Source organism: Neoarius graeffei, chromosome 11 (genome assembly GCF_027579695.1).
Source record: "Neoarius graeffei isolate fNeoGra1 chromosome 11, fNeoGra1.pri, whole genome shotgun sequence".
NCBI lineage: Eukaryota > Metazoa > Chordata > Actinopteri > Siluriformes > Ariidae > Neoarius > Neoarius graeffei.
This window is the reverse complement of record NC_083579.1, coordinates 70576935-70601512: the sequence shown is the minus strand read 5'-3', so window position 1 is coordinate 70601512 and position 24578 is coordinate 70576935. Positions and strand designations below refer to the sequence as shown.

The window sequence follows — 24578 nt, the reverse complement described above, 5'->3', positions numbered from 1 at the left end:
TAATCTGAAAAGTGCTCTCTTATGTAAAATGCTGCTCAGATAGAAACATTTTTTTTTTTCTGTAACATTTAATTCTATGCTGGAAAATGAATGAACATTTGGAACTCTAAAATGTTTTTGTAATGTTTTGACTCGATAATGTCTAAGTCATAAAATCGAAATCGATAACAAAGTTTGTATGAAAAAAGAATAGGGTGCCTGAGACTTTTGCACAGTACTGTATATAATATAGAAAAAAAGAAATGGCATTATTTAAAAAAAAGCATTAGTTTTATAATGTATTTATAAATTATTAACAGAATGCATTTAAATTTTGTATTTGTGAAACATTGCATCACTAATGCAAAGAACATTCAGCCCCAGTTTCCTTCATGTGTTATGTTTACCTGGAGTTATATTATATTATATTATATTATATTATATTATATTATATTATATTATATTATATTATATTATATTATATTATATTATATTATCTCATCTCATCATCTGTAGCCGCTTTATCCTGTTCTACAGGGTCGCAGGCAAGCTGGAGCCTATCCCAGCTGACTACGGGCGAAAGGCGGGGTACACCCTGGACAAGTCGCCAGGTCATCACAGGGCTGACACATAGACACAGACAACCATTCACACTCACATTCACACCTACGGTCAATTTAGAGTCACCAGTTAACCTAACCTGCATGTCTTTGGACTGTGGGGGAAACCGGAGCACCCGGAGGAAACCCACGCGGACACGGGGAGAACATGCAAACTCCGCACAGAAAGGCCCTCGCCGGCCACGGGGCTCGAACCCGGACCTTCTTGCTGTGAGGCGACAGCGCTAACCACTACACCACCGTGCCGCCATATTATATTATATTATATTATATTATATTATATTATATTATATTATATTATATTATATTATATTATATTATATTAACTCCTGTCCAGATTGTTTTTTTAAACAAGTAATTAAATTCTGAAGTAATTTCAAAAGTTGTGCAAGTCGCTATTATTAGTATCAGTATTAGTATTAGTATCTCCTGATCATGTCTCTGGTGTAATTCATTTTTTTTTAAAGTCTCTTGGTTTCTATGGTATTGGTGTTGTCATGTGTTATAAACACTATGTATCATGCATTGTGTTAGCAATTTATAATGCATAAAAAGGTAGCTATAAAATCATGGATGTTCATAAATAAATAATAACAAGGTATAATTAACAGTTATTCCACGAAATCGAGTCGTACATGAGCTGACAGCCAAAGCGGAGTGTAGCTATAATCCATGTACGACAAGATTGAATGGAATAACTGTTTTATTCTATCCACATTCACTGGCTTTTGAGAAACGGAACATTTTTATTTGTATTTTTTGCAAATTTGATAGACAAAAAATTTAAACAAAACCATTTCTGCTTAGAATGTAAATAAACCGGCAAAATGACAGGAGCAACTTGTAAAAAATACTTTCATAATAATAATAATTCTTGAAAATGAATCAAAGATATGTTCTTACCATGAAATACTTTTATTCCATATTTTGTTGCTTTTTTTTTGTATTTTTTTAGGTTTTGTTTTCGAGTAGAGTTTTTATTTCATCCTCAGTTGGTTCAGCAATACGCTCCACCATTTTGTTTTTCTCTACTCATGGTATATGAGCTGATGTCCTAGTAATAGAGTAGCCAATCAGAGCACACGATTGCTCATATCCAGTGAATGTGGATAGAAAAAAAACAGATATTAAGTTGAAAGAACAATATATCTTGAAATAACTGGTTATTAAATTGACATAATAAAATGTTTAGTTAACTTGACAGAGCAAGATAGTAAGTCGAAGAACAATATTTTTCAAAATAACAGGTTAGTAACTCAAAGTAATGTGAAAACAGTGAAATATTAGCATTTTGTTTGTTTTTTACATTTTATGTTTAAAGTTATTATGTTTAAATAATGTTCTATTAAGTTGAAATAATGACATTACATCACAAAAGTTTTCTTGAAGATGAATATTGAACCTGTAAGGCTGTGATCTAATCAAAGAAGAAATGAGGTTCAAACACGTCTCATTCAGTCATTTTCCTCGTCTTGGGCTTTATGCTAATGACAATCTGTATAATAGATTTAGCAATTTAGCTTCCAACAAGAATGTATTGATTAGAGTTAGTGCACTGGTGTGGATCAGGTTATAAGACTGAGCTTTTTGTTTCAAATAAGAGTGAGGCAGTAGATAATACTTCTGCACATACTGAATAAATAATGATTGCCATCCTGGTACAAGCTCAGTGAGGCAGTTATGTTCCAGTTCCTTTTTTTTTTATCAGCAGTTCATTTTGCTCTCATTATTCATCGAAACAGATAACCAGATGCAGAGATAAGTTGCACTAATTCTCCATCTAATCATCTATTTGTAATGAAGGGCAAGTGTTATCGAGCATGTGATAATTGAAAACAACACCAATTACTCTGGGTTCTGTCTTCTTCCAACGTTGGGCAGTAACAGCGTGTATTTCTGTCCCAGGTGCCCGACTCCGGGCTGCGATGGCTCGGGACATATCACTGGAAATTACGCCTCCCACAGAAGGTAGAGTTGAACTTTTCCCTATGACTGTTTCACATCATGTTTTATTGACTGATCTGTTTCATACAATGCAATTCTTTCTAAATACAACCCCGATTCCAAAAAAGTTGGGACAAAGTACAAATTGTAAATAAAAACGGAATGCAATAATTTACAAATCTCAAAAACTGATATTGTATTCACAATAGAACATAGACAACATATCAAATGTCGAAAGTGAGACATTTTGAAATTTCATGCCAAATATTGGCTCATTTGAAATTTCATGACAGCAACACATCTCAAAAAAGTTGGGACGGGGCAATAAGAGGCTGGAAAAGTTAAAGGTACAAAAAAGGAACAGCTGGAGGACCAAATTGCAACTCATTAGGTCAATTGGCAATAGGTCATTAACATGACTGGGTATAAAAAGAGCATCTTGGAGTGGCAGCGGCTCTCAGAAGTAAAGATGGGAAGAGGATCACCAATCCCCCTAATTCTGCGCCGACAAATAGTGGAGCGATATCAGAAAGGAGTTCGACAGTGTAAAATTGCAAAGAGTTTGAACATATCATCATCTACAGTGCATAATATCATCAAAAGATTCAGAGAATCTGGAAGAATCTCTGTGCGTAAGGGTCAAGGCGGGAAAACCATACTGGGTGCCCGTGATCTTCGGGCCCTTAGACGGCACTGCGTCACATACAGGCATGCTTCTGTATTGGAAATCACAAAATGGGCTCAGGAATATTTCCAGAGAACATTATCTGTGAACACAATTCATCGTGCCATCCGCCGTTGCCAGCTAAAACTCTATAGTTCAAAGAAGAAGCCGTATCTAAACATGATCCAGAAGCGCAGACGTCTTCTCTGGGCCAAGGCTCATTTAAAATGGACTGTGGCAAAGTGGAAAACTGTTCTGTGGTCAGACGAATCAAAATTTGAAGTTCTTTATGGAAATCAGGGACGCCGTGTCATTCGGACTAAAGAGGAGAAGGACGACCCAAGTTGTTATCAGCGCTCAGTTCAGAAGCCTGCATCTCTGATGGTATGGGGTTGCATTAGTGCATGTGGCATGGGCAGCTTACACATCTGGAAAGACACCATCAATGCTGAAAGGTATATCCAGGTTCTAGAGCAACATACGCTCCCATCCAGACGATGTCTCTTTCAGGGAAGACCTTGCATTTTCCAACATGACAATGCCAAACCACATACTGCATCAATTACAGCATCATGGCTGTGTAGAAGAAGGGTCCGGGTACTGAACTGGCCAGCCTGCAGTCCAGATCTTTCACCCATAGAAAACATTTGGCGCATCATAAAACGGAAGATACGACAAAAAAGACCTAAGACAGTTGAGCAACTAGAATCCTACATTAGACAAGAATGGGTTAACATCCCTATCCCTAAACTTGAGCAACTTGTCTCCTCAGTCCCCAGACGTTTACAGACTGTTGTAAAGAGAAAAGGGGATGTCTCACAGTGGTAAACATGGCCTTGTCCCAACTTTTTTGAGATGTGTTGTTGTCATGAAATTTAAAATCACCTAATTTTTATCTTTAAATGATACATTTTCTCAGTTTAAACATTTGATATGTCATCTATGTTCTGAATAAAATATGGAATTTTGAAACTTCCACATCATTGCATTCCGTTTTTATTTACAATTTGTACTTTGTCCCAACTTTTTTGGAATCGGGGTTGTACCATGCTGGATTTTTTGTTTTAAATTTTCCATTGCATAATATTCACCAATGTGTCTTTTCTCAGTTTGTCAGGATGTCCACGGGCTCGCAAGAGTGGCATAAAGATTACCCACAGCAAAGAGGACAAAGAGGACCAGGAACCGATCAGGTCTGGTCTTCCAAATTTTCAAGCTTTAAGAGCTTGAAATTCAAACAGCCTACGTTAGAGGGTTTGTAGTCAGTACGTTCACAGCCGCACCAGCCTCGCTTCTCAAACATCCCCTCGGTTCGGAAAGAAAATAAGTTTTTGGACATTGGCATTTTCAGAGAACGTGAATGAGAATGTCAGCGAGTGTAACATTTTGTAATGAGCTTGCACTTCAGCTGAAACTATTTTGTCAAAGCCTGGTTTATTTTGGAGATAAATGCAGATAGAAAGGGGCTGAGATTGAAAAGCTGAAGAGTGCTGGGGTTCCTGGATGATTGTGCTGAGGAGTTCTGTGGACTGGGGACAACATCGGAAAGACCTGGGGTGGGTTTCCCAAAAGCATCGCAGCACAAAGATCATTGTTAACTCATCGTTAGAGCCAGCAGCACAATGAACACTCTCTCTCCTAGTTAAGATGCTTTTAGTGTTAAGAGGCTTTTAGGAAACCCAACCCTGACTGAATCTAATGGTTTGGCCTATTCAGCTCTTATACGTCATGCTAATTAAGAGACACCTCATTTTGCTGACTTTTGTGGAATATAATATTCAAAAATAAAATCAAGATGCACCATATGGAGCTGAGAGTCAATCCTAAATGAGTAACTTCACTAATTCCAGACTCCCACAGTGTTCCACGTTCCACAGTTGAAGAATGTGGGAGATTCCATTATTGCTGTACAAACCAAAGATCCTTTTAGGGTGCAAAATGAAATATTTTCCCTAAACTTGTTCTCGAATAGTGTTGTATATTTGCAACATTTCCGAAGGTGAAGGATCCTAAGATGCTCAGGCAAAAGAACTGACATTGGGGTCACATACAGGTTTAGCTAGCTTCAGTGGCGAAGCGTTACTATTAGAGCTGGGGCCTTGAGCTCAGCCAAAACTTAGCCAGACACACCAAAAGAGCATCAGGGCAAAGGGAAGGGATGCAAGGGATTAGCGGCAGGCTGCCAGGTCGCTCCGTTGTGTGTAGCTGTCAATGTTGATTTTAAAAGTAACTCAGTAAATTACACAGGGAAATGAATAGTTGACTCTGAGTGAAAAATACTGTAGCGAGCGTGCAGCATGGAAGAAGAGTCTGGAGACAGAAATATTAGTTTCTTGGTCGTTAGCCTGTGCTACTTGTTCTTGATAGCACTAGCTTGAGCGCTTTATTAGCATTCGCTAACACTACTGATGAACGCTACACCGGCTGGAAGGTGACTTCACTGCTGCGCTAACGGCGCCAACTCGTGGTTAAACTCGCATTGGCCTTCGAGAAGGTCTAGGGCAATACGTTTTTGGTCTCTCTCACTATAACTCAAAATTTGATTGGCTAATTCATCTGTCACTTCCTACATAAACATACACTACCATGGCCTTCTGTCCCGGCATTGAAGTCGGAACCAATGAGTGAGCAGCTCTAAACTCTTCTCAGCCTCGAGACGACAAACGAAGATATCTCATCGGATAACTTGATTTTAATGTTTTCAGGACAGTAACCTTTTCATTTCTGAAGCAAATAGATAGAAAATGAGGCCAAATTAGAATTAGAAGAGAATAATTATCATGAAATTATGAAAGAAATTCAATATAACATTTGAAATGCTGATATGTTTGGGCCTTCTCTGAACACCTAGAAGGCCCTGACGCTTCCCCTCTGGCTAGCTTCAGCTCCCAAAATTACAATACCAGTCAGAAGTTTGGACACACTTACTGATTCAGAAGTTTTTCTATATTTTGACTATTTTCTACATCATAGAACAATACTGAAGACATCAAAACTATGAAATAGCATATGAACCATGTACGGAATTATGTGGCAAACAAAAAAAAGAGTTAAAACAAATTATTTTTCATGTTTTAGATTCTTCAAAGTATCCAGTGTTTACCTTGATGACGCTTTGCACACTATTGGCATTATCTTAACCAACTTCATGAGGTAGTCACCTGGAATGCTTTTTAATTAACAGGTGCCTCGTTAAAAGTTAATTAGTGCAATTTCTTGTCTTCTTAATGTGTTTGAGATCAAACAGTAAACAGTAAATAATAAAAATACAGTAAATAGCCTTTTTCCACAACTGTAGTAACCCATGTTATGCCAAGAACCACTCAACCAAGTAAAGAGAAACGACATCCATCATTACTTTAAGACATGAAGAAGTGTCTTTTTAATTAATGAAAATAAAGACAAACCACTGAATGACAAGATATGTTCAAACTTTTTTTGACTGGCACTGTACATTTAATCATTCTTATTCAGTAGCCCCATTGTCTTGGTCAGGGTCATGGTGGATCTGGAGCTGGGAATAAATCCTTGCTGGGCTCCAGTCCATTTCAGAGCACTCATACACTCATTCACATGTTTGGGCAATTTATAATCAGTAATCTCCTTACCAGGATGTTATTATGAGGTGGGAGGAAACCAGAGAATGAGGAAGAAACCCACACAGACACAGAAGAACATTCAGAACTCCACCAAGAACTTCTCCAATTGGCAGTTGTTTATTTTGAAAACTGGTATCATGAGCTAATTTGGAGACCACACATTAGGCACTTGTTCATCCAACCATGGACCTGAAGTTCATCAAGTTTATCATCAAGGACATTCAGTCTCAGAAATATTGCATAAATTGACTCCAAATCAGAACCAGTCAACTCTGGAGAACAAAGAAACTGGAGGAAGTCTTCATAATAGAACCTGTTCTGGTGTTTCCAGGTGTCCTGTACCCGGTTGTGATGGACAGGGTCACGTGACGGGAAAGTACGCATCTCACCGCAGTGCATCAGGTTGCCCCCTGGCTGCCAAGCGGCAGAAGGACTGTTACATGAATGGCACACAGTTCACGTGGAAGACTGGGAAGACAGACGGCATGTCCTGTCCTACTCCAGGCTGTGACGGCTCAGGTCATGTCAGCGGCAGCTTTTTAACCCATCGAAGGTGGGCTTTCTGATATTTATTTTTTTTTAAAAACAACAATATATCACACCAACTCAAAGCAAAACAATAGTAGTAAATGAAATGACGACTTAAAAAGTCTTAAAAATGTCCAACCATCAAACTCTAAACACTTGATAAACCTAAGTCATAAAACCCAGACCTTTGAGCAGACTTAAATCCATTTATTGATCAAGGATCCAGTGCAGCTACTGTTATGTGATTATGTTTGTGGGGTTTTGTTTTTATCTCTTTTAGTCTGTCAGGTTGTCCACGCGCTTCATCTGCTATGAAGAAGGCCAGACTGTCAGGAGTGGAGATGCTTACAATAAAACGGCCCAGTAATGGTAAAACGTGCTGCTTCATACTGTTAAAGCAGTGTTCTTTATAACCATTCACACCCATGCACTGGACAGTGGAGTCAATTCCACTTGGGCAAATAGAAGAAATGTAATTATAAAAGCAATGAACTCGACACAGGAGGTGAACATGCAGAAATTACAGAATACACAGATTTAAAAAGGGAACCTGGTTTGTTCTATTGAGTGAATTGTGCATACACTGTCAGAAATAGGTGTACAGTAGGAGTCCATTTCTGTCCCCCAAGGTACAATCTACACTAATGTACCCCCAAGGGCTCATTATTGGACTTCAAGGTAACTATGTGTACCTTTTTAGAGTCAAAAAGGTACATATATGGTCCCAAGCAGTATATAAAGGGTACAAATAAGTACCTTAGAGGGTACTGATCCAGTAACAAGCTGTTGTACCCCTAAAGGTACACTGATGTACTTTGTTTTCTGAGAGTGTACGTGTGGCAGAATCAGTGCTGAAAGGCAGCATTGAACAGAACTGCAATGTGAATTTGCAAACGTCAGTGTACTTCTCAAATGACCAAAGTTTAAAACGCACCTACAAACCTGTCAAAGAAAAATGAGTGAGTGATATTGAAATATGGAAACAATCCAGAGTACACATTTACTACATTTTATAACTAGAAGGGCATTCGGTAGAGTGCATACCTCCACAAAGCCACATATTATCAATGTCAAAATCAAAATACATGAACCTAGGATAATATTAAAGCTGTACACCAAATTTCATCCAAATCTGTTTAGTACTTGTAGCGTGTATTGAGTGTGGGTGGAGCACAAAGGACGGCAGGACAACGCTTGGAGGCAGATAAGGCAATTTATTTTCACAACTTTTCAGTCTCAGTGATCTCATTCATACACACACACACTCGTCTGGACCCGGGTTGCGCTCCCTCTCCTCTCTCTCTGCCTCCTTAAATAGGGAGCGGTTACTGGGAAAACACACACAAACACAGGTTAATTACAGTCAGGTGTAGCGAATCTGCCACTCACCTTCCCTGGCTCCACCCTCCTGTCACAGACCGGCGCTTGACCACGCCCCCGCTGCCACATACCCCCACCGCCCGACTCAGGCCGGGCGCCCATCCGGCCCGCAGCCGACTCCCCCCCCCCCCCCCCCTTGACGGGAGAGGAAGTCCGCCACGACCATCTGTGCCCCCGGCCTGTGGACCACCTTGAAGTTGAAGGGTTGGAGTGCCAGATACCAACGGGTGATCCGCGCATTGGCATCCTTCATGCGGTGGAGCCACTGGAGGGGCGCGTGGTCCGAACAGAGGGTGAAAGAGCGCCCCAGCAGGTAGTAACGGAGGGCGAGGACCGCCCACTTGATCGCCAGGCACTCCTTCTCAATTGTGTTGTAGCGCCCCTCACACACTGACAGCTTCCGGCTGATGTAAAGGACTGGGCGGTCCTCCCCCTCCACCCGCTGGGACAAAACGGCCCCCAGCCCTCTGTCCGACGCATCGGTCTGCAACAAAAAAGGGAGAGAGAAGTCAGGGGAGTGTAAAAGTGGCCCCCCACACAGTGCAGCCTTTACCTCAGAGAAAGCCCGCTGGTACTGCTCCGTCCACTGGACCGGATCTGGCGCCCCCTTTTTAGTGAGGTCAGTCAGCGGGCTGGTGACGTCCGAATAATTAGGTATAAACCTACGATAGTAGCCAGCCAGCCCCAGGAACTGTCTCACCCCCTTTTTGGTCTTGGGCCTCGGGCAGGCTGCAATTTCTGCTGTCTTATTAATTTGGGGACGCACCTGCCCGTTGCCCAAGTGGAAGCCCAGATACCGTACTTCCACCCGCCCAGTCGCACACTTCTTCGGGTTGGCAGTGAGTCCCGCCCGCCTCAGCGACCTAAGGACGGCCCTCAGGTGTTGTAGGTGCCGCTGCCAATCATTACTATAAATGATGATATCGTCTAGGTAAGCGGCCGTATAGGTGGCGTGGGGCCGGAGGACCCGGTCCATCAGCCGCTGAAACGTAGCGGGCGCCCCAAACAGCCCAAATGGAAGTGTGACGAACTGGTGTAAGCCGAACGGTGTGGAAAAGGCCGTTTTTTCCCGGGATAATGGAGTCAAGGGGATCTGCCAATATCCCTTCATCAAATCCAGTGTCGAGTAAAAGCGAGCCGTGCCTAGTCGATCGAGCAGCTCATCAATACGAGGCATTGGGTATGCGTCGAATTTAGACACCGCGTTGACTTTTCTATAGTCCACACAGAACCGGACCGAGCCGTCGGCCTTGGGAACCAAGACCACCGGGCTGCTCCAGTCACTGTGGGACTCCTCGACGATGCCCATTTCGAGCATGGCCTGAAGTTCTTCCCGAACCACCTTTTTTTTGTGTTCGGGTAATCTATAAGGACAGCTCCGCACTACCACCCCCGGGGGCGTCTCTATGTGGTGTTCTATGAGGTTAGTGCGACCAGGCAGGGGCGAGAACACATCCGAAAACTCGCCCTGCAACTGGGCGACTTCCGTGAGTTGGGTCGGGGAGAGGTGGTCTCCACAGGGGACCGGAGAGGTACGTGATGCCAATGACCCTTTTTGGACCTCCGGCCCCAGCTCCGCCTTCTCCGGAACTACCGACACCAACGCCACGGGGACCTCCTCGTTCCAGAGTTTCAGCAGATTGAGGTGGTAGATCTGTAGTGCCCCCTCCCTGTCCGTTCGCCTAACCTCATAGTCGACGTCCCCGACTCGCCGTGTGACCTCAAAGGGTCCTTGCCACTTGGCAATTAATTTGGAGCTCGACGTGGGCAACAGGACGAGTACCTTATCTCCCGGAGTGAACTCTCTAAGGCGCGTGCCCTTGTTGTACAGGCGGGCTTGCCGTTCCTGGGCCTGCCGCAAATTCTCCTGAGTTAGGTGGGTGAGCGTGTGGAGTTTTGAGCGCAGATCCATAACGTACTGAATTTCGTTTTTGCTCTGTGAAGGTCCCTCCTCCCAGTTTTCCCGCAGTACATCTAAGATGCCGCACGGCTTACGCCCATATAATAATTCAAACGGGGAGAACCCCGTGGAGGCTTGGGGGACCTCTCACACTGCAAACAACAAGGCCCATCTTGGTCAAGGTGAGGGGAGACGGGCCCGCGGCCGGGGCGCTGGTGGACCCCGCCGACGCGAGGAGATGCCAGAACGCCTCGCGATCTTCCTGCTGGGCCAGCACCAGGGCTTCGAAGCGGCGCTCCTGCTCCTTTCGGAGCGTGACAAGTGCCTGGTGCTGGCTCTGCTGAGCCGTGGCGAGGTCGTGGACCAAGTCCGCGAACGGGGAGGATTCCATGGGGCTGCTGTGTCGGTGCTCCACCTTAATCCCGGGTTTCGGCACCACTGTAGCGCGTATCGAGTGTGGGTGGAGCACAAAGGACGGCAGGACAACGCTTGGAGGCAGATAAGGCGATTTATTTTCACAACTTTTCAGTCTCAGTGATCTCACTCATACACACACACACTCGTCTGGACCCGGGTTGCGCTCCCTCTCCTCTCTCTCTGCCTCCTTAAATAGGGAGCAGTTACTGGGAAAACACACACAAACACAGGTTAATTACAGTCAGGTGTAGCGAATCTGCCACTCACCTTCCCTGGCTCCACCCTCCTGTCACAGACCGGCGCTTGACCACGCCCCCACTGCCACAGTACTTTTTGAGTTACATTGGGAAAAGACAAAAAAATCCTGGATCCATACGAAGAGTTTGGTTCCAAAACGCAATAAACACCAAATTTGAAAAATTGAAACTCCCGCCACTAAATGATCAGCAATTATCATATCTTACTCGTACCATATTCAGTTTTCGTCAAAACCCAATATCTGCCATTGATTTACACACCGCATTACGGCCTTTCATTCCAAAATGCAACAAGCGCCATCATTGATTTTTCTCAAAACCAGACATATCCATTTGACCAATCAGAGGCCGCCATTGGCGTGAAGTCTTCTAAGAAGGCTGTGCCCATGAAGTAGGAAATCGCTCCGTCACTTCTCGCATTTATTGGACAATTTCACGCTGAATTATGAATAATTTTGATGAAATAATCTAAAAAAAATCTATAAAATAAAATAATCTGTCATGAAAGAACATGGTTAAATGCACTTTAAATAGAAAAAGATATGTAGCATTTTTGGGAAAAATGCCGTGGTGTGGATATGTAGCAACTTGACAAAAAAATAATTACTTGGTTCAGTTAAAAGCTGTTAATTAGTTCTGTATTTCATTTTTGAAGTTTATTATCATTAAGGAGTTAGTCAATAAATTTTAAAACAGGATACAGTGGTTTTCCTTTTATCATTTCCCGTAATCAGAAAAAGTGATTTCTCAAAACAATGGAATTGGATATATAGTGTTTTGGAACCAAACTCTTCATATACATATCCGGATTTGCATCAAAATCTAATCAATGGTTACTTGGGCCATGACTTACCTTTCCTCAAAATTTCATCAAAATCTGTTCACTGCTTTTTGAGTTACATTGAGAACAGCAAACAAACAAACAAACACAGAGGCGAAAACATAACCTACTCCAACAAAATTGGCAAAGGTAATAAATAGTCAAGAAATATTGGACCAGCAACCATCATCTACAAAGGAAGTCTGTAGTATTAATAATGCCATACCAATTCCAAAAGAAAGATCCAGCTCTGTCCTAAGCAGCTGTTTATTTTCTAATATACAGTGGTGCTTGAATGTTTGTGAATTGTTTAGAATTTTCTATATTTCTGCGTAAATATGACCTAAAACATCATCAGATTTTCACACAAGTCCTAAAAGTAGATAAAGAGAACCCAGTTAAACAAATGAGACAAAAATATTAGACTTGGTCATTTATTTATTGAGGAAAATGATCCAATATTACATATCTGTGAGTGGCAAAAGTATGTGAACCTTTGCTGTCAGTATCTGGTGTGACCCCCTTGTGCAGCAATAACTGCAACTAAACATTTGCGGTAACTGTTGATCAGTCCTGCACACCGGCTTGGAGGAATTTTAGCCCATTCCTCCTTACAGAACAGCTTCAACTCTGGGATGTTGGTGGGTTTCCTCACATGAACTGCTCGCTTCAGGTCCTTCCACAACATTTCGATTGGATTAAGGTCAGGACTTTGACTTGGCCATTCCAAAACATTAACTTTATTCTTCTTTAACCATTCTTTGGTAGAACGACTTGTGTGCTTAGGGTCGTTGTCTTGCTGCATGACCCACCTTCTCTTGAGATTCAGTTCATGGACAGATGTCCTGACATTTTCCTTTAGAATTCGCTGATATAATTCAGAATTCATTATTCCATCAATGATGGCAAGCTGTCCTGGCCCAGATGCAGCAAAACAGGCCCAAACCATGATACTACCACCACCATGTTTCACAGATGGGATAAGGTTCTTATGCTGGAATGCAGTGTTTTCCTTTCTCCAAACATAACGCTTCTCATTTAAACCAAAAAGTTCTATTTTGGTTTCATCCATCCACAAAACATTTTTCCAATAGCCTTCTGGCTTGTACACATGATCTTTAGCAAACTGCAGACGAGCAGCAATGTTGTTTTTGGAGAGCAGTGGCTTTCTCCTTGCAACCCTGCCATGCACACCATTGTTGTTCAGTGTTCTCCTGATGGTGGACTCATGAACATTAACATTAGCCAATGCGAGAGAGGCCTTCAGTTGCTTAGAAGTTACCCTGGGGTCCTTTGTGACCTCGCCAACTATTACACGCCTTGCTCTTGGAGTGATCTTTGTTGGTTGACCACTCCTGGGGAGGGTAACAATGGTCTTGAATTTCTTCCATTTGTGCACAGTCTGTCTGACTGTGGATTGGTGGAGTCCAAACTCTTTAGAGATGGTTTTGTAACCTTTTCCAGCCTGATGAGCATCAACAACACTTTTTCTGAGGTCCTCAGAAATCTCCTTTGTTCGTGCCATGATACACTTCCACAAACATGTGTTGTGAAGATCAGACTTTGATAGATCCCTGTTCTTTAAATAAAACAGGCTGCCCACTCACACCTGATTGTCATCCCATTGATTGAAAACACCTGACTCTAATTTCACCTTCAAATTAACTGCTAATCCTAGAGGTTCACATACTTTTGCGAAGTATAATATTTTTGTCTCATTTGTTCTGGGTTCTCTTTATCTATTTTTAGGACTTGTGTGAAAATCTGATGATGTTTTAGGTCATATTTATGCAGAAATATAGAAAATTCTAAAGGGTTCACAAACTTTCAAGCACCACTGTAGCTCATAAATATGTAATGTGTCAGTGTGCAGGTTTTCTGATTAAAGGTTACAGGTTAATTAATAACCTATGGAAATAAAGGTGTGCTAATTTATATGTGCGTTTAATGTTATTTTAATGGGGTCTATCTCTGTACTTTACAAAAAAAAAGTGCCATATTTATTTATTTGTGTGTTTCATTTTTGTAGGTTTACACAGTGACGAGGACATTAAACAGCTGGATGAAGAAATCAAAGATTTAAGTGAATCCAATTCACAGGTGGAGGCGGATATGATCAAACTTAGAACACAGGTAAAAAATAAAAATCACAAAATATTCACAGTATTCAAACTACAGAATTTATATTTGTCAGCTGACATATTATACCCCTTTTCCACAAGTTGACACAGTTCCCTGAGGTCTTAATGAAATGTCTGTGATCTGCTTTGGTCAAAATACCAGAAAGATAACGCACCATAGCTCCCATCTCACCCTGTCTAAACAGCCCTGTTCAAAATTTGATTTGAGTGTCTGTTCCTTTAAATTATAATGAGCCACTGCTCAAGCCCTGCGATGACCTGGCAACTTGACCAGGGTGTATCCCACTTTTCGCCCATAGTCAGCTGGGATAGGCTCCAGTTTGCCTGCGACCCTGTACAGGATAAGCGGCTACAGATAATGGATGGATGGATGGATGGATGGATGGATGGATGGAGCCACTGCTCACCCCACCTCCCTCATCAATATTCATTCACAAGGGCAGTTCTCAAGCTATGAGTGGAGATACTCAGATAAGGGTATGGCATAATTCTAATGATCTCCCTTGTGACATAGCAAGGAGAGACAAATCTGAACAGCTTGTTGAAACACATGTTTTCTGAAGTAGGAGCCCAAAAGAAAATCACTGGGTGTCTTATTTCAGAGTTTGTAGGTTTGGATGCCCAAATGTACGTGCACAAGCACTGAAAAAGTGAGTTTTTCATCATATGTCTCCTTTAAGTACTTTTGAAGAACAACAACAACAATTTTATTTATCACACATACACTTCAGCATGGGGCGGCACGGTGGTGTAGTGGTTAGCGCTGTCGCCTCACAGCAAGAAGGTCCGGGTTCAAGCCCCATGGCCGGCGAGGACCTTTCTGTGTGGAGTTTGCATGTTCTCCCCGTGTCCGCGTGGGTTTTCTCCGGGTGCTCCGGTTTCCCCCACAGTCCAAAGACATGCAGGTTAGGTTAACTGGTGACTCTAAATTGACCGTAGGTGTGAGTGTGAATGGTTGTCTGTGTCTATGTGTCAGCCCTGTGATGACCTGGCGACTTGTCCAGGGTGTACCCCGCCTTTCGCCCGTAGTCAGCTGGGATAGGCTCCAGCTTGCCTGCGACCCTGTAGAACAGGATAAAGCGGCTACAGATAATGAGATGAGATGACACTTCAGCATCGTGCGGCACAGTGGCATAGTGGTTAGTGCTGTCGCCTCACAGCAAGAAGGTCCGGGTTCGAGCCCCGTGGCCGGCAAGGGTTTGCTCTGGGTGCTCCGGTTTCCCCCACAGTCCAAAGACATGCAGGTTAACTGGTGACTCTAAATTGACCGTAGGTGTGAATGTGAGTGTGAATGGTTGTCTGTGTCTGTGTGTCAGCCCTGTGATGACCTGGCGACTTGCCCAGGGTGTACCCCGCCTTTCGCCTGTAGTCAGCTGGGATAGGCTCCAGCTTGCCTGCGACCCTGTAGAACAGGATAAAGCAGCTAGAGATAATGAGATGAGATGAGACACTTCAGCATCGTGAAATTCCTCTCTGCATTTAATCCATCTGAAGCAGTGAACACACACAAGTGAGCAATGAGCATACACATACCCAGATCAGTGGGCAGCGCCCAGGGAGCAGTTGGGGGTTAGGTGCCTTGCTCAAGGACACTTCAGCCCAAGGCCGCCCCCACGTTAACCTAACCTGCATGTCTGTGGGGGGAACCGGAGCACCCAGAGGAAGCCCACACAGACATGGGGAGAACATGCAAACTCTACACAGGAAGGTCCCCATCGGCGGCTGGGTTCGAACCTAGAGCCTTCTTGCTGTGAGATGATAGTGCTAACCACTAAACCACCATGCCACCCTAGGTTTTGGATTTCAAAGTTTCACAGTGTAAATGTTCAAATTTATGGTTGCATATGTGGCACTGCTTCTGAGATTCCTGACCGGAATCTTAATAGCTCCTAAGCATCACTACATTATCACTTGTTTATCGCAATGCATTATGGGAGATTGCTGGGGTTGGTAGTTGGGCAATGTTAGATTAATTTTATGTGAGAGCGATGTGAGAGGAGTGATTTTGCTATGCTCTGTCATGGAAGACGATGAAACTGGTGACTTAAAGAGGTGGATAACATGTCGAGGGTTTACAGCAGGAAAATCGGAATCCAAATCAAGCTTGGTGAGAAGGTAAGACATAAGTGACAAGAATTCGTACAACCTAGAAATTGACCAAGTCAACGACACTGTACAATAACAACAACAAATCTCAGAATGTCTTATCAAAGCATTTATAAATGAGTGATTAGTTAAATAAAACTTCATATCAGGAAACATTACAAAAAAAATCTTTGGAAACCCGCTGATCTGCCGTGTCATGTTCAGTATAAATGCATTTTCTTCAATAAATGCCGCTAGTGAGGTACACTGAAAATCATACACACCCAAAAGAGAACCCTTCGTGGTTTGGGAGTTTTATCGGTCCGACAGGCTCATTCGGCTGCCGAGTGCTTTGGTACGTTGAGAGGCAAAGGCCGAAGAATGCCTCTTTGTTTTACAGGCTTTGGAATATCGCTAGTTTCAGACGATGAACAGTGTCGATTGTTATACTCTTCTATAACCGAAGGCCGTTCCGCAGACCATGGAAATATTGCTGGGTCACAGTTTAAGTCCGTCTTTTTCCCACCAGAGAAATGTAAGCTACAAATGCTTGTCCATTTCGATTCAGTTTGAATTAAACTTATCCATTTCTTTCTTCTCTTCTTCTCGACTGGCATCTGATAAAAGCTCAAATGAGGTGTTCTCTTTGTTGTGGAGACACAGCAAAGCACACAGCAGTTCACTTTAAGCCTAGGTCACAACCGGACGTACGATTTTTTGGCCTTGCGATTTTTGGCGTTTCCCAAATCGCTGCGTTTTTTTTTTGTTCGTGGAGAAAGACGCACGTTGGCCGTAAGTTTGTCTTGCAACCTGAAAAAAACGTAAGCGCCCGTAGAGTTTGTTTGACATGACAAAGAACCTCTGCGGCCGGTCTGCAGCCAGTCTACGGCTCGAAAATCAGCACGTCACACGCGCGCCCTCCGTGCATTTCACGCGCGCCCTCCGTGCATTTCTTGAGTTTTTTGCACGTAGACCGGCCGTAGGAGCACGTATGGCCGGTTGTGACCGAGGCATTAGGCAGCATGGTTAAAACTGGTTAGACAGAACAATGCAGTGTTTAACAAAGGCCAAAGTAAACAATGCGGCGGAGATGACCCCGGGTATCGCCCATAATGCACTGCGGTAAACAAGCGATGACATAGTCAGAGATTAGGGTTATTAAAAAAATTTCGATAAGAAGAGGTTTGCCTTAAAATCCAGTTATGGGGTGGGGCAAGAATAAACTTTAGGACTAAAATGTTAGCTCTATATTCTCAGGGGAAAAAATAAAAAGGTAGCAGATTTTTTTGTACCTTTAGTATGTATTTTTTACCTGGAAATGTCATTATCATCAACAACAACAACAATAATACTAATAATAATGTACTCCACATGGACATTCTTGATGGAATGTTTATGTCTGAGAGTGTACAACGGCACGGTGGTTAGCACTATCACCTCACAGCCAGAAGGTCCTGGGTTCGAGCCCAGCGGCCAACGGGGGCCTTTGTGTGTGGAGTTTGCATGTTTTCTCCATGTCCGCGTGGGTTTCCTCCGGGTGCTCCGGTTTCCCCAGCAGTCCAAAGACATGCATTTAGGTTAACTGGCTACTCTAAATTGTCCATTGTATGTGAATGGTTGGTCCCAAGCCTGGAAATGGGAGGGTTGCGGCAGGAACGGCATCCAACGTAAAACCATGCTCCAATTAATATGACATGTGGCTCAATAGGGTCCACATGGCAGTGACCCCACCTATATAACTGGGACAAGCTGGAAGGAGTGAGTGAGTGTTTAGCTGCCCTATATATCCATAATTAACACCTCTGATCATTATTTTCCCAACAGATTACAACCATGGAGACTAATCTGAAGTCGATAGAGGAAGAAAACAAGGTGATTGAACAGCAAAATGAATCTCTCCTGCATGAGCTGGCCAACCTCAGCCAGTCACTGATTAACAGTTTAGCTAATATCCAGCTCCCTCATATGGTAAGGGCCACCATCGAGAACGGATAGCGGGCAAGTTATGGAAAGCAAAGAGCATTGCGCTGCCGCTTGTTGATTTTCAGATCATAGCTCTCTGTGGCTTCAGGCAACACTTGACTCTGCATGCAATGTTCCGATGCAACTGCTTTATAATGTACTGTACATTGCCAGTGTAATAGCGCTCAGGAGATATGAATGAGTGTGTCAGCGATAATAAAAGGGACAGGGGCCGATCAGCATGATCCATATGATCTTATGAACAGGGTCACTGTCAGAAATTGTGTAAAATGGCTAAACAAAATAACAAACATTTCTTATCATTATTTCAGCAGCATATCGAGAGGACGGTACATATACACTGACAAGATACATTTGAAGAGCAGCGATACAGATGTGATAGTTTGTCTTAATAATACTTTTTACATAAATTACACTTGCATATACAGTACCAGTCAAAAGTTTGGACACAACTTCTAAGTCAATGGGTTTTCTTTATTTTTATTAAATAAAAGACAGTTCGGGGCGGCACGGTGGTGTAGTGGTTAGCGCTGTCGCCTCACAGCAAGAAGGTCCGGGTTCGAGCCCCGTGGCTGGCGAGGGCCTTTCTGTGCGGAGTTTGCATGTTCTCCCCGTGTCCGCGTGGGTTTCCTCCGGGTGCTCCGGTTTCCCCCACAGTCCAAAGACATGCAGGTTAGGTTAACTGGTGACTCTAAATTGACCGTAGGTGTGAATGTGACTGTGAATGGTTGTCTGTGTCTATGTGTCAGCCCTGTGATGACCTGGCGACTTGTCCAGGGTGTACCCCGCCTTTCGCCCGTAGTCAGCTGGGATAGGCTCCAGCTCGCCTGCGACCCTGTAGAACAGGATAAAGCAGCTACAGATAATGAGATGAGATGAGAAAAGACAGTTTGTGTCTTAAAGTAATGATGGATGTCATTTCTCTTTACTTAGTCGAGCGGTTCTTGACATAACATGGATTACTACAGTTGTGGTGTTGAATAGGGCTATTTACTGTATTTTTATTTACTATTTACTGTTTGATCTCAAACACATTAAGAAGGCAAGAAATTGCACTAGGTCGGCACGGTGGTGTAGTGGTTAGCGCTGTCGCCTCACAGCAAGAAGGTCCGGGTTCGAGCCCCGTGGCCGGCGAGGGCCTTTCTGTGCGGAGTTTGCATGTTCTCCCCGTGTCCGCGTGGGTTTCCTCCGGGTGCTCCGGTTTCCCCCACAGTCCAAAGACATGCAGGTTAGGTTAACTGGTGACTCTAAATTGACTGTAGGTGTGAATGTGAGTGTGAATGGTTGTCTGTGTCTATGTGTCAGCCCTGTGATGACCTGGCGACTTGTCCAGGGTGTACCCCACCTTTCGCCCGTAGTCAGCTGGGATAGGCTCCAGCTTGCCTGCGACCCTGTAGAACAGGATAAAGCGGCTAGAGATAATGAGATGAATGAGATGAGAAATTGCACTAATTAACTTTTGATGAGGCACACCTTTGAACTGAAAAGCATTCCAGGTGACTACCTCATGAAGCTGATTAAGACAATGCCTCACTTCACCTCACCAGGTCGAACATCATCGGTTATCATAACAGATGTGTTGCCACAGCTTTCTATCCAGCATTGCTGCCTTAAGGCCCAGGATGTCTAGCCCAGAATCATCCACCAGTTTGTCGATGTACTGTAAGTGACAGGCGGTCTACCTCTTCCTCTTTTGCCATGGGATGGTTCCCAAAACAGAACGTCACTGATACATTCATTCTTAGCCTGACAACAATGACCAGAAAACTTGAGTCGACGTCTTCTTACCACTTTGCTGAGTCTAGGTAGATCATGGTAGAGCTCCTTGTTTGACATTCTTTGTTGCCATTTGATGTTAAGAGCATGACACAACAGTCTGGTATAACAGCCATCTAAACATTTCTCGAGGGACTTAGGAAGAGTTAGTGTTTCTGATCCATACAGAAGGAATGATTCAACTGTTGCTCTGAAGAACATAACTTTTAATCTTCTAGGGAGGGAAGACTTCCAAATCTTATCTAACTTGTGGGCGGCAGACCAAGCTTGTCCTTTTCTGATGTTAAGATAATGCCAGTAGTGTGCAAAGCGTCATCAAAGTAAACGCTGGCTACTTTGAAGAATCTAAAGTATGAAGCATAATTTGTTTTTTAACACTTTTTATTTCCCACATAATTCCATACATGTTCCATGTGTTATTTCATAGTTTTGATGTCTTCAGTATTGTTCTACAATATAGAAAATAGTCAAAATATATAATAGAAAAACCTATAAACGAGTAGGGGTGTCCAAACTTTTGACTGGTCCTGTATGTACTGTAGTATGTAAATATCCACTCACCGGCCACTTTAATAGGAACTTGTTCTTGATTCTAAGATTCCCGTTCTTGGCTGCAGGAGTGGAACCCAATGTGTTCTTCAGTTCTGCTGTTGCATGCTGAGATGTTTTTCTGCTCAGCACGGTTGTAAAGAGTTGCTATGAGTTGCTATATCCTTCCTGGCCAAAAAGCTCGAACCAATCTGGCCATTTTCCTCTGACCTCTCTTATCAACAAGGCATTTGTTTCCACCCACAGACCTGTCGCCCACTCACTCACTCACTTCACTCACTCGATGTTTTTTGTTTTTCGCACCACTCTGTGTAAACTCTAGAGACTGTTGTTTGTGTGTGAAAAGCCCGGAGATCAGGAGCAGTTTCTGAAATACTCAAACCAGTCCAGCTGGCTCAAACCAACACCCATACCACAGTGAAAGAAAGAGATCACAATTTTTCCCATTCTGATGTTTGAACATTTTGAACATTAATTAACTGAAGCTCTTGATTTGTATCTGCGTGATCTGATGCATTGTGGTGCTGTCAAGGAATCGGCTGATTAGAGAACCGCTTAAAACAGCTGCAGGTGGATAGGTCTTCCTAATAAAGTGGCCGGTGAATGTAAAAAGACATTTCAAACACAAGTGAATTGTCCTTTATAACCTATAAGTGCTTGTTTCAGATTGAAACACTAATAAAGCCTCTCTATAGCACTTAAATAGTTTGTCTCTTCCGTCCCACTATAAAGACACTTTAAATATAATGTGAACTTGAAATATATATATATATATATATATCATCTCATTATCTCTAGCCACTTTATCCTTCTACAGGGTCGCAGGCAAGCTGGAGCCTATCCCAGCTGACTACGGGCGAAAGGCGGGGTACACCCTGGACAAGTCGCCAGGTCATCACAGGGCTGACACATAGACACAGACAACCATTCACACCTACGGTCAATTTAGAGTCACCAGTTAACCTAACCTGCATGTCTTTGGACTGTGGGGGAAACCGGAGCACCCGGAGGAAACCCACACGGACACGGGGAGAACATGCAAACTCCGCACAGAAAGGCCCTCGCCGGCCCTGGGGCTCAAACCCAGGACCTTCTTGCTGTGAGGCGACAGCACTAACCACTACACCACCGTGCCGCCCCATATATATATATATATATATATTTTTTTTTTTTTTTTTTTTTTTTTGCATTTATATGTGCACCCATGGCGGCACGGTGGTGTAGTGGTTAGCGCTGTCGCCTCACAGCAAGAAGGCCCTGGGTTCGAGCCCAGCTGCTGGCGAGGACCTTTCTGTGCGGAGTTTGCATGTTCTCCCCGTGGGTTTCCTCCGGGTGCTCCGGTTTCCCCCACAGTCCAAAGACATGCAGGCTAGGTTAACTGGTGACTCTAAATTGACCGTAGGTGTGAATGTGAGTGTGAATGATAGTGTGTCTCTATGTATCAGCCCTGCGATAACCTGGCAACTTGTCCAGGGTGTACCCCGCCTCTTACCCACAGTCAGCTGGGATAGGCTCCAGCTTGCCTGCGACCCTGTAGAACAGGATAAGCGGCTACAGATAATGGATGGATGGATGGACATGCACCCATTTAACATGTAATGTTTGAAATATCTTTCCCATGAGTCATTATTTAGGTCATAAAAAATCTATACATTTCCCACAACACAACTCTGTTACATGAACACAGTCACCCATGTGATATTTTTGTAATATTGCTGGGTTTCACATGATGTCACATCCGCCTCATAAGTTATTCAAAACTTTAGCTGGTGGTCTACCAAAGCTTGGCTGACAAAGCGTTTGTACGGAGAAGGTGCATTGCTCGCATGAAAAATGCCTTACGCTTGCGTTGTTTTAGGTGGTTCGAATCGATCAAACCATGAAACTGATAAAAGTTTCTTCAGGGTTCCCCATGAACTAATAAAAAAAGGGTGAACGAACACAGGATTTCACAGAAAGGACATCGAGAAAGGTGGCTTTTCAGTGAACCTCTCGGTGAAATCGAAGGGAGCCGAGTTGAAGCACGCTCGAGTTTGCAGTGATCACTTGGTGAAAGGTTTGTATTTCCCTCTCGGCTCTGTCCTTAGTGTTTTCCAAGTACTTTTCTTGTTATGTGTTGTTATTTTACGGGACTTTCTTTAGTCACGAAGTGCTAAAGTCCCCAGCTGTTTCTTTGTTTACTCCTCACAAAGTCCATATGCATGAAGGTCGCGACAAAATTCTTCCCCAGCCGTACAGTTCAATGCGCCGTGATCACTTCTTCTCCGTCTTGTTTAACTAAGATCCAGGTCTTTAAAGGGGTTTCTGACCCTTATGAAAATCTACCATGGTTTACTATGGTTTTACCATGGTTTTTATGTAGGAACCATGATTCTACCATGGTATCTCATGGTTATTCTAAGTACTATGAACCAACCATAGTATTACTATGGTTCATCCATGGTAGTAACCATGGATCTACTATGGTATTTCATGGTGATTCTAAGTACTGTGAACCAACCATAGCATTACTGTGGTTTATCCATAATACTGCAGTAGCTGTGGTAGCATCATAGTTGTATGTGTAATAGGTCATAGTAACTATGAAATTAGTTTAAAAAGGGATAGTATGGTTTTTAAAAGGATGCACTAACTGTAGTATTACCATGCTTTTGTCCAACAGTCAATGCTGTAGAGAAGAATCTCGATTAACAGCCCAGATACATTAACATTTACTTAGAACCTAAAAATTTAAGTGAACATTGAGGTAAAATGCACCATGGTTTTCATGGTTACCCAAAAAACCATGAAAACCATGAATAACTATAAACCATGGTAAAACCATGGTTAGTTTTCATAGTAAAACCATGGTTAATTTTCGTAAGGGGATGATCTTTGTGAATGATTTAGCTGAGAGATAAGAGCCAACACAAGTGAGAATCAAGTCAATTGTTGTTTGTGTACACTTCAACTTGCAGCGCTTCGTTGAAAGACGAACGAAAAGCTTTAAAAAAAAACACACTTACACGGGCAAAAACAATACAGGATTCATTCAGCAGCGACTTGATCCCGAGGTCCTTTACCCAGCCACATACAGAAAAGTTGTAAGCCTCCATACTCTTCCACGCTTTCATCTGTTTTGCTGTGTAGAAGGACGTCTGCAACACCAGATAGTTCGAGATGTCGGGGAACTCGACTGAAGGGTAGTTTTTGAGACCGTACAACAAATCCTTCTTTCCCAGACTGTAGGGGTCGATTCCGTTGCATGTAGCAATCTTCTGAATATATCTAAAGCCAGCAGTGGCTTCTTACGGAAGCCGAGAGAGGCCCTTCATATAATCCTTTTTTATTCACCTTGTTATCCCGAGATAACGACATAATTAATTCAGGATCTCGAGAAAACAACACAACTAATTCGAGATCTCGAGAAAACAAAACCGTTATTTCGAGATCTCGAGAAAACAAAACAATTATTTCATGATCTCGAGTAAACAGCTGAGAAATGGTTCATTCAGGTGCACCAAGAGACTTGTGATATGCTGACTTTGGGGCTATTTCTCATTCTGTATAGACGCAACTTTGGTCATTAGAATGTCTGGAATAATCGATCACCTAATAAGGCAATATTTTGATCAGGGGTTGACACAGGGAGAGATTGCATTAAGTCTTTTAATAAGGGATAATTTCAAAATTAGTCCGCGGCACCTCCGCAGAAGACTGGCCCGGCTTCGTCTCTACCGACGGAGATACAGTGATCCAGCTGAGATCATGAAATAATTGTTTTGTTTTCTCGAGATCTCGAAATAACGGTTTTGTTTTCTCGAGATCTCGAATTAGTTGTGTTGTTTTCTCGAGATCCTGAATTAATTATACCGTTATCTCGGGATAACAAGGTGAATAAAAAAAGATTATATGAAGGGCCTCTCGCGGCTTACGTAGCTTCTAGATTACGAGCGT

The 24578-nt window shown here is 43.0% G+C and overlaps 1 protein-coding gene across 1 annotated transcript in view; it reads left to right on the top strand.

Moving 5' to 3' along the window:
- The window catches only part of myt1lb (myelin transcription factor 1-like, b), a 314795-nt gene that overhangs the window by 283734 nt on the left and 6483 nt on the right, over nucleotides 1-24578 (top strand). The window contains exons 15-20 of the mRNA XM_060934686.1: nucleotides 2505-2567; nucleotides 4317-4400; nucleotides 7138-7359; nucleotides 7615-7703; nucleotides 14138-14241; nucleotides 18159-18302. Of these exons, the coding sequence (XP_060790669.1) occupies nucleotides 2505-2567; nucleotides 4317-4400; nucleotides 7138-7359; nucleotides 7615-7703; nucleotides 14138-14241; nucleotides 18159-18302 (706 nt within the window). The remainder of the gene's footprint in view (nucleotides 1-2504; nucleotides 2568-4316; nucleotides 4401-7137; nucleotides 7360-7614; nucleotides 7704-14137; nucleotides 14242-18158; nucleotides 18303-24578) is intronic.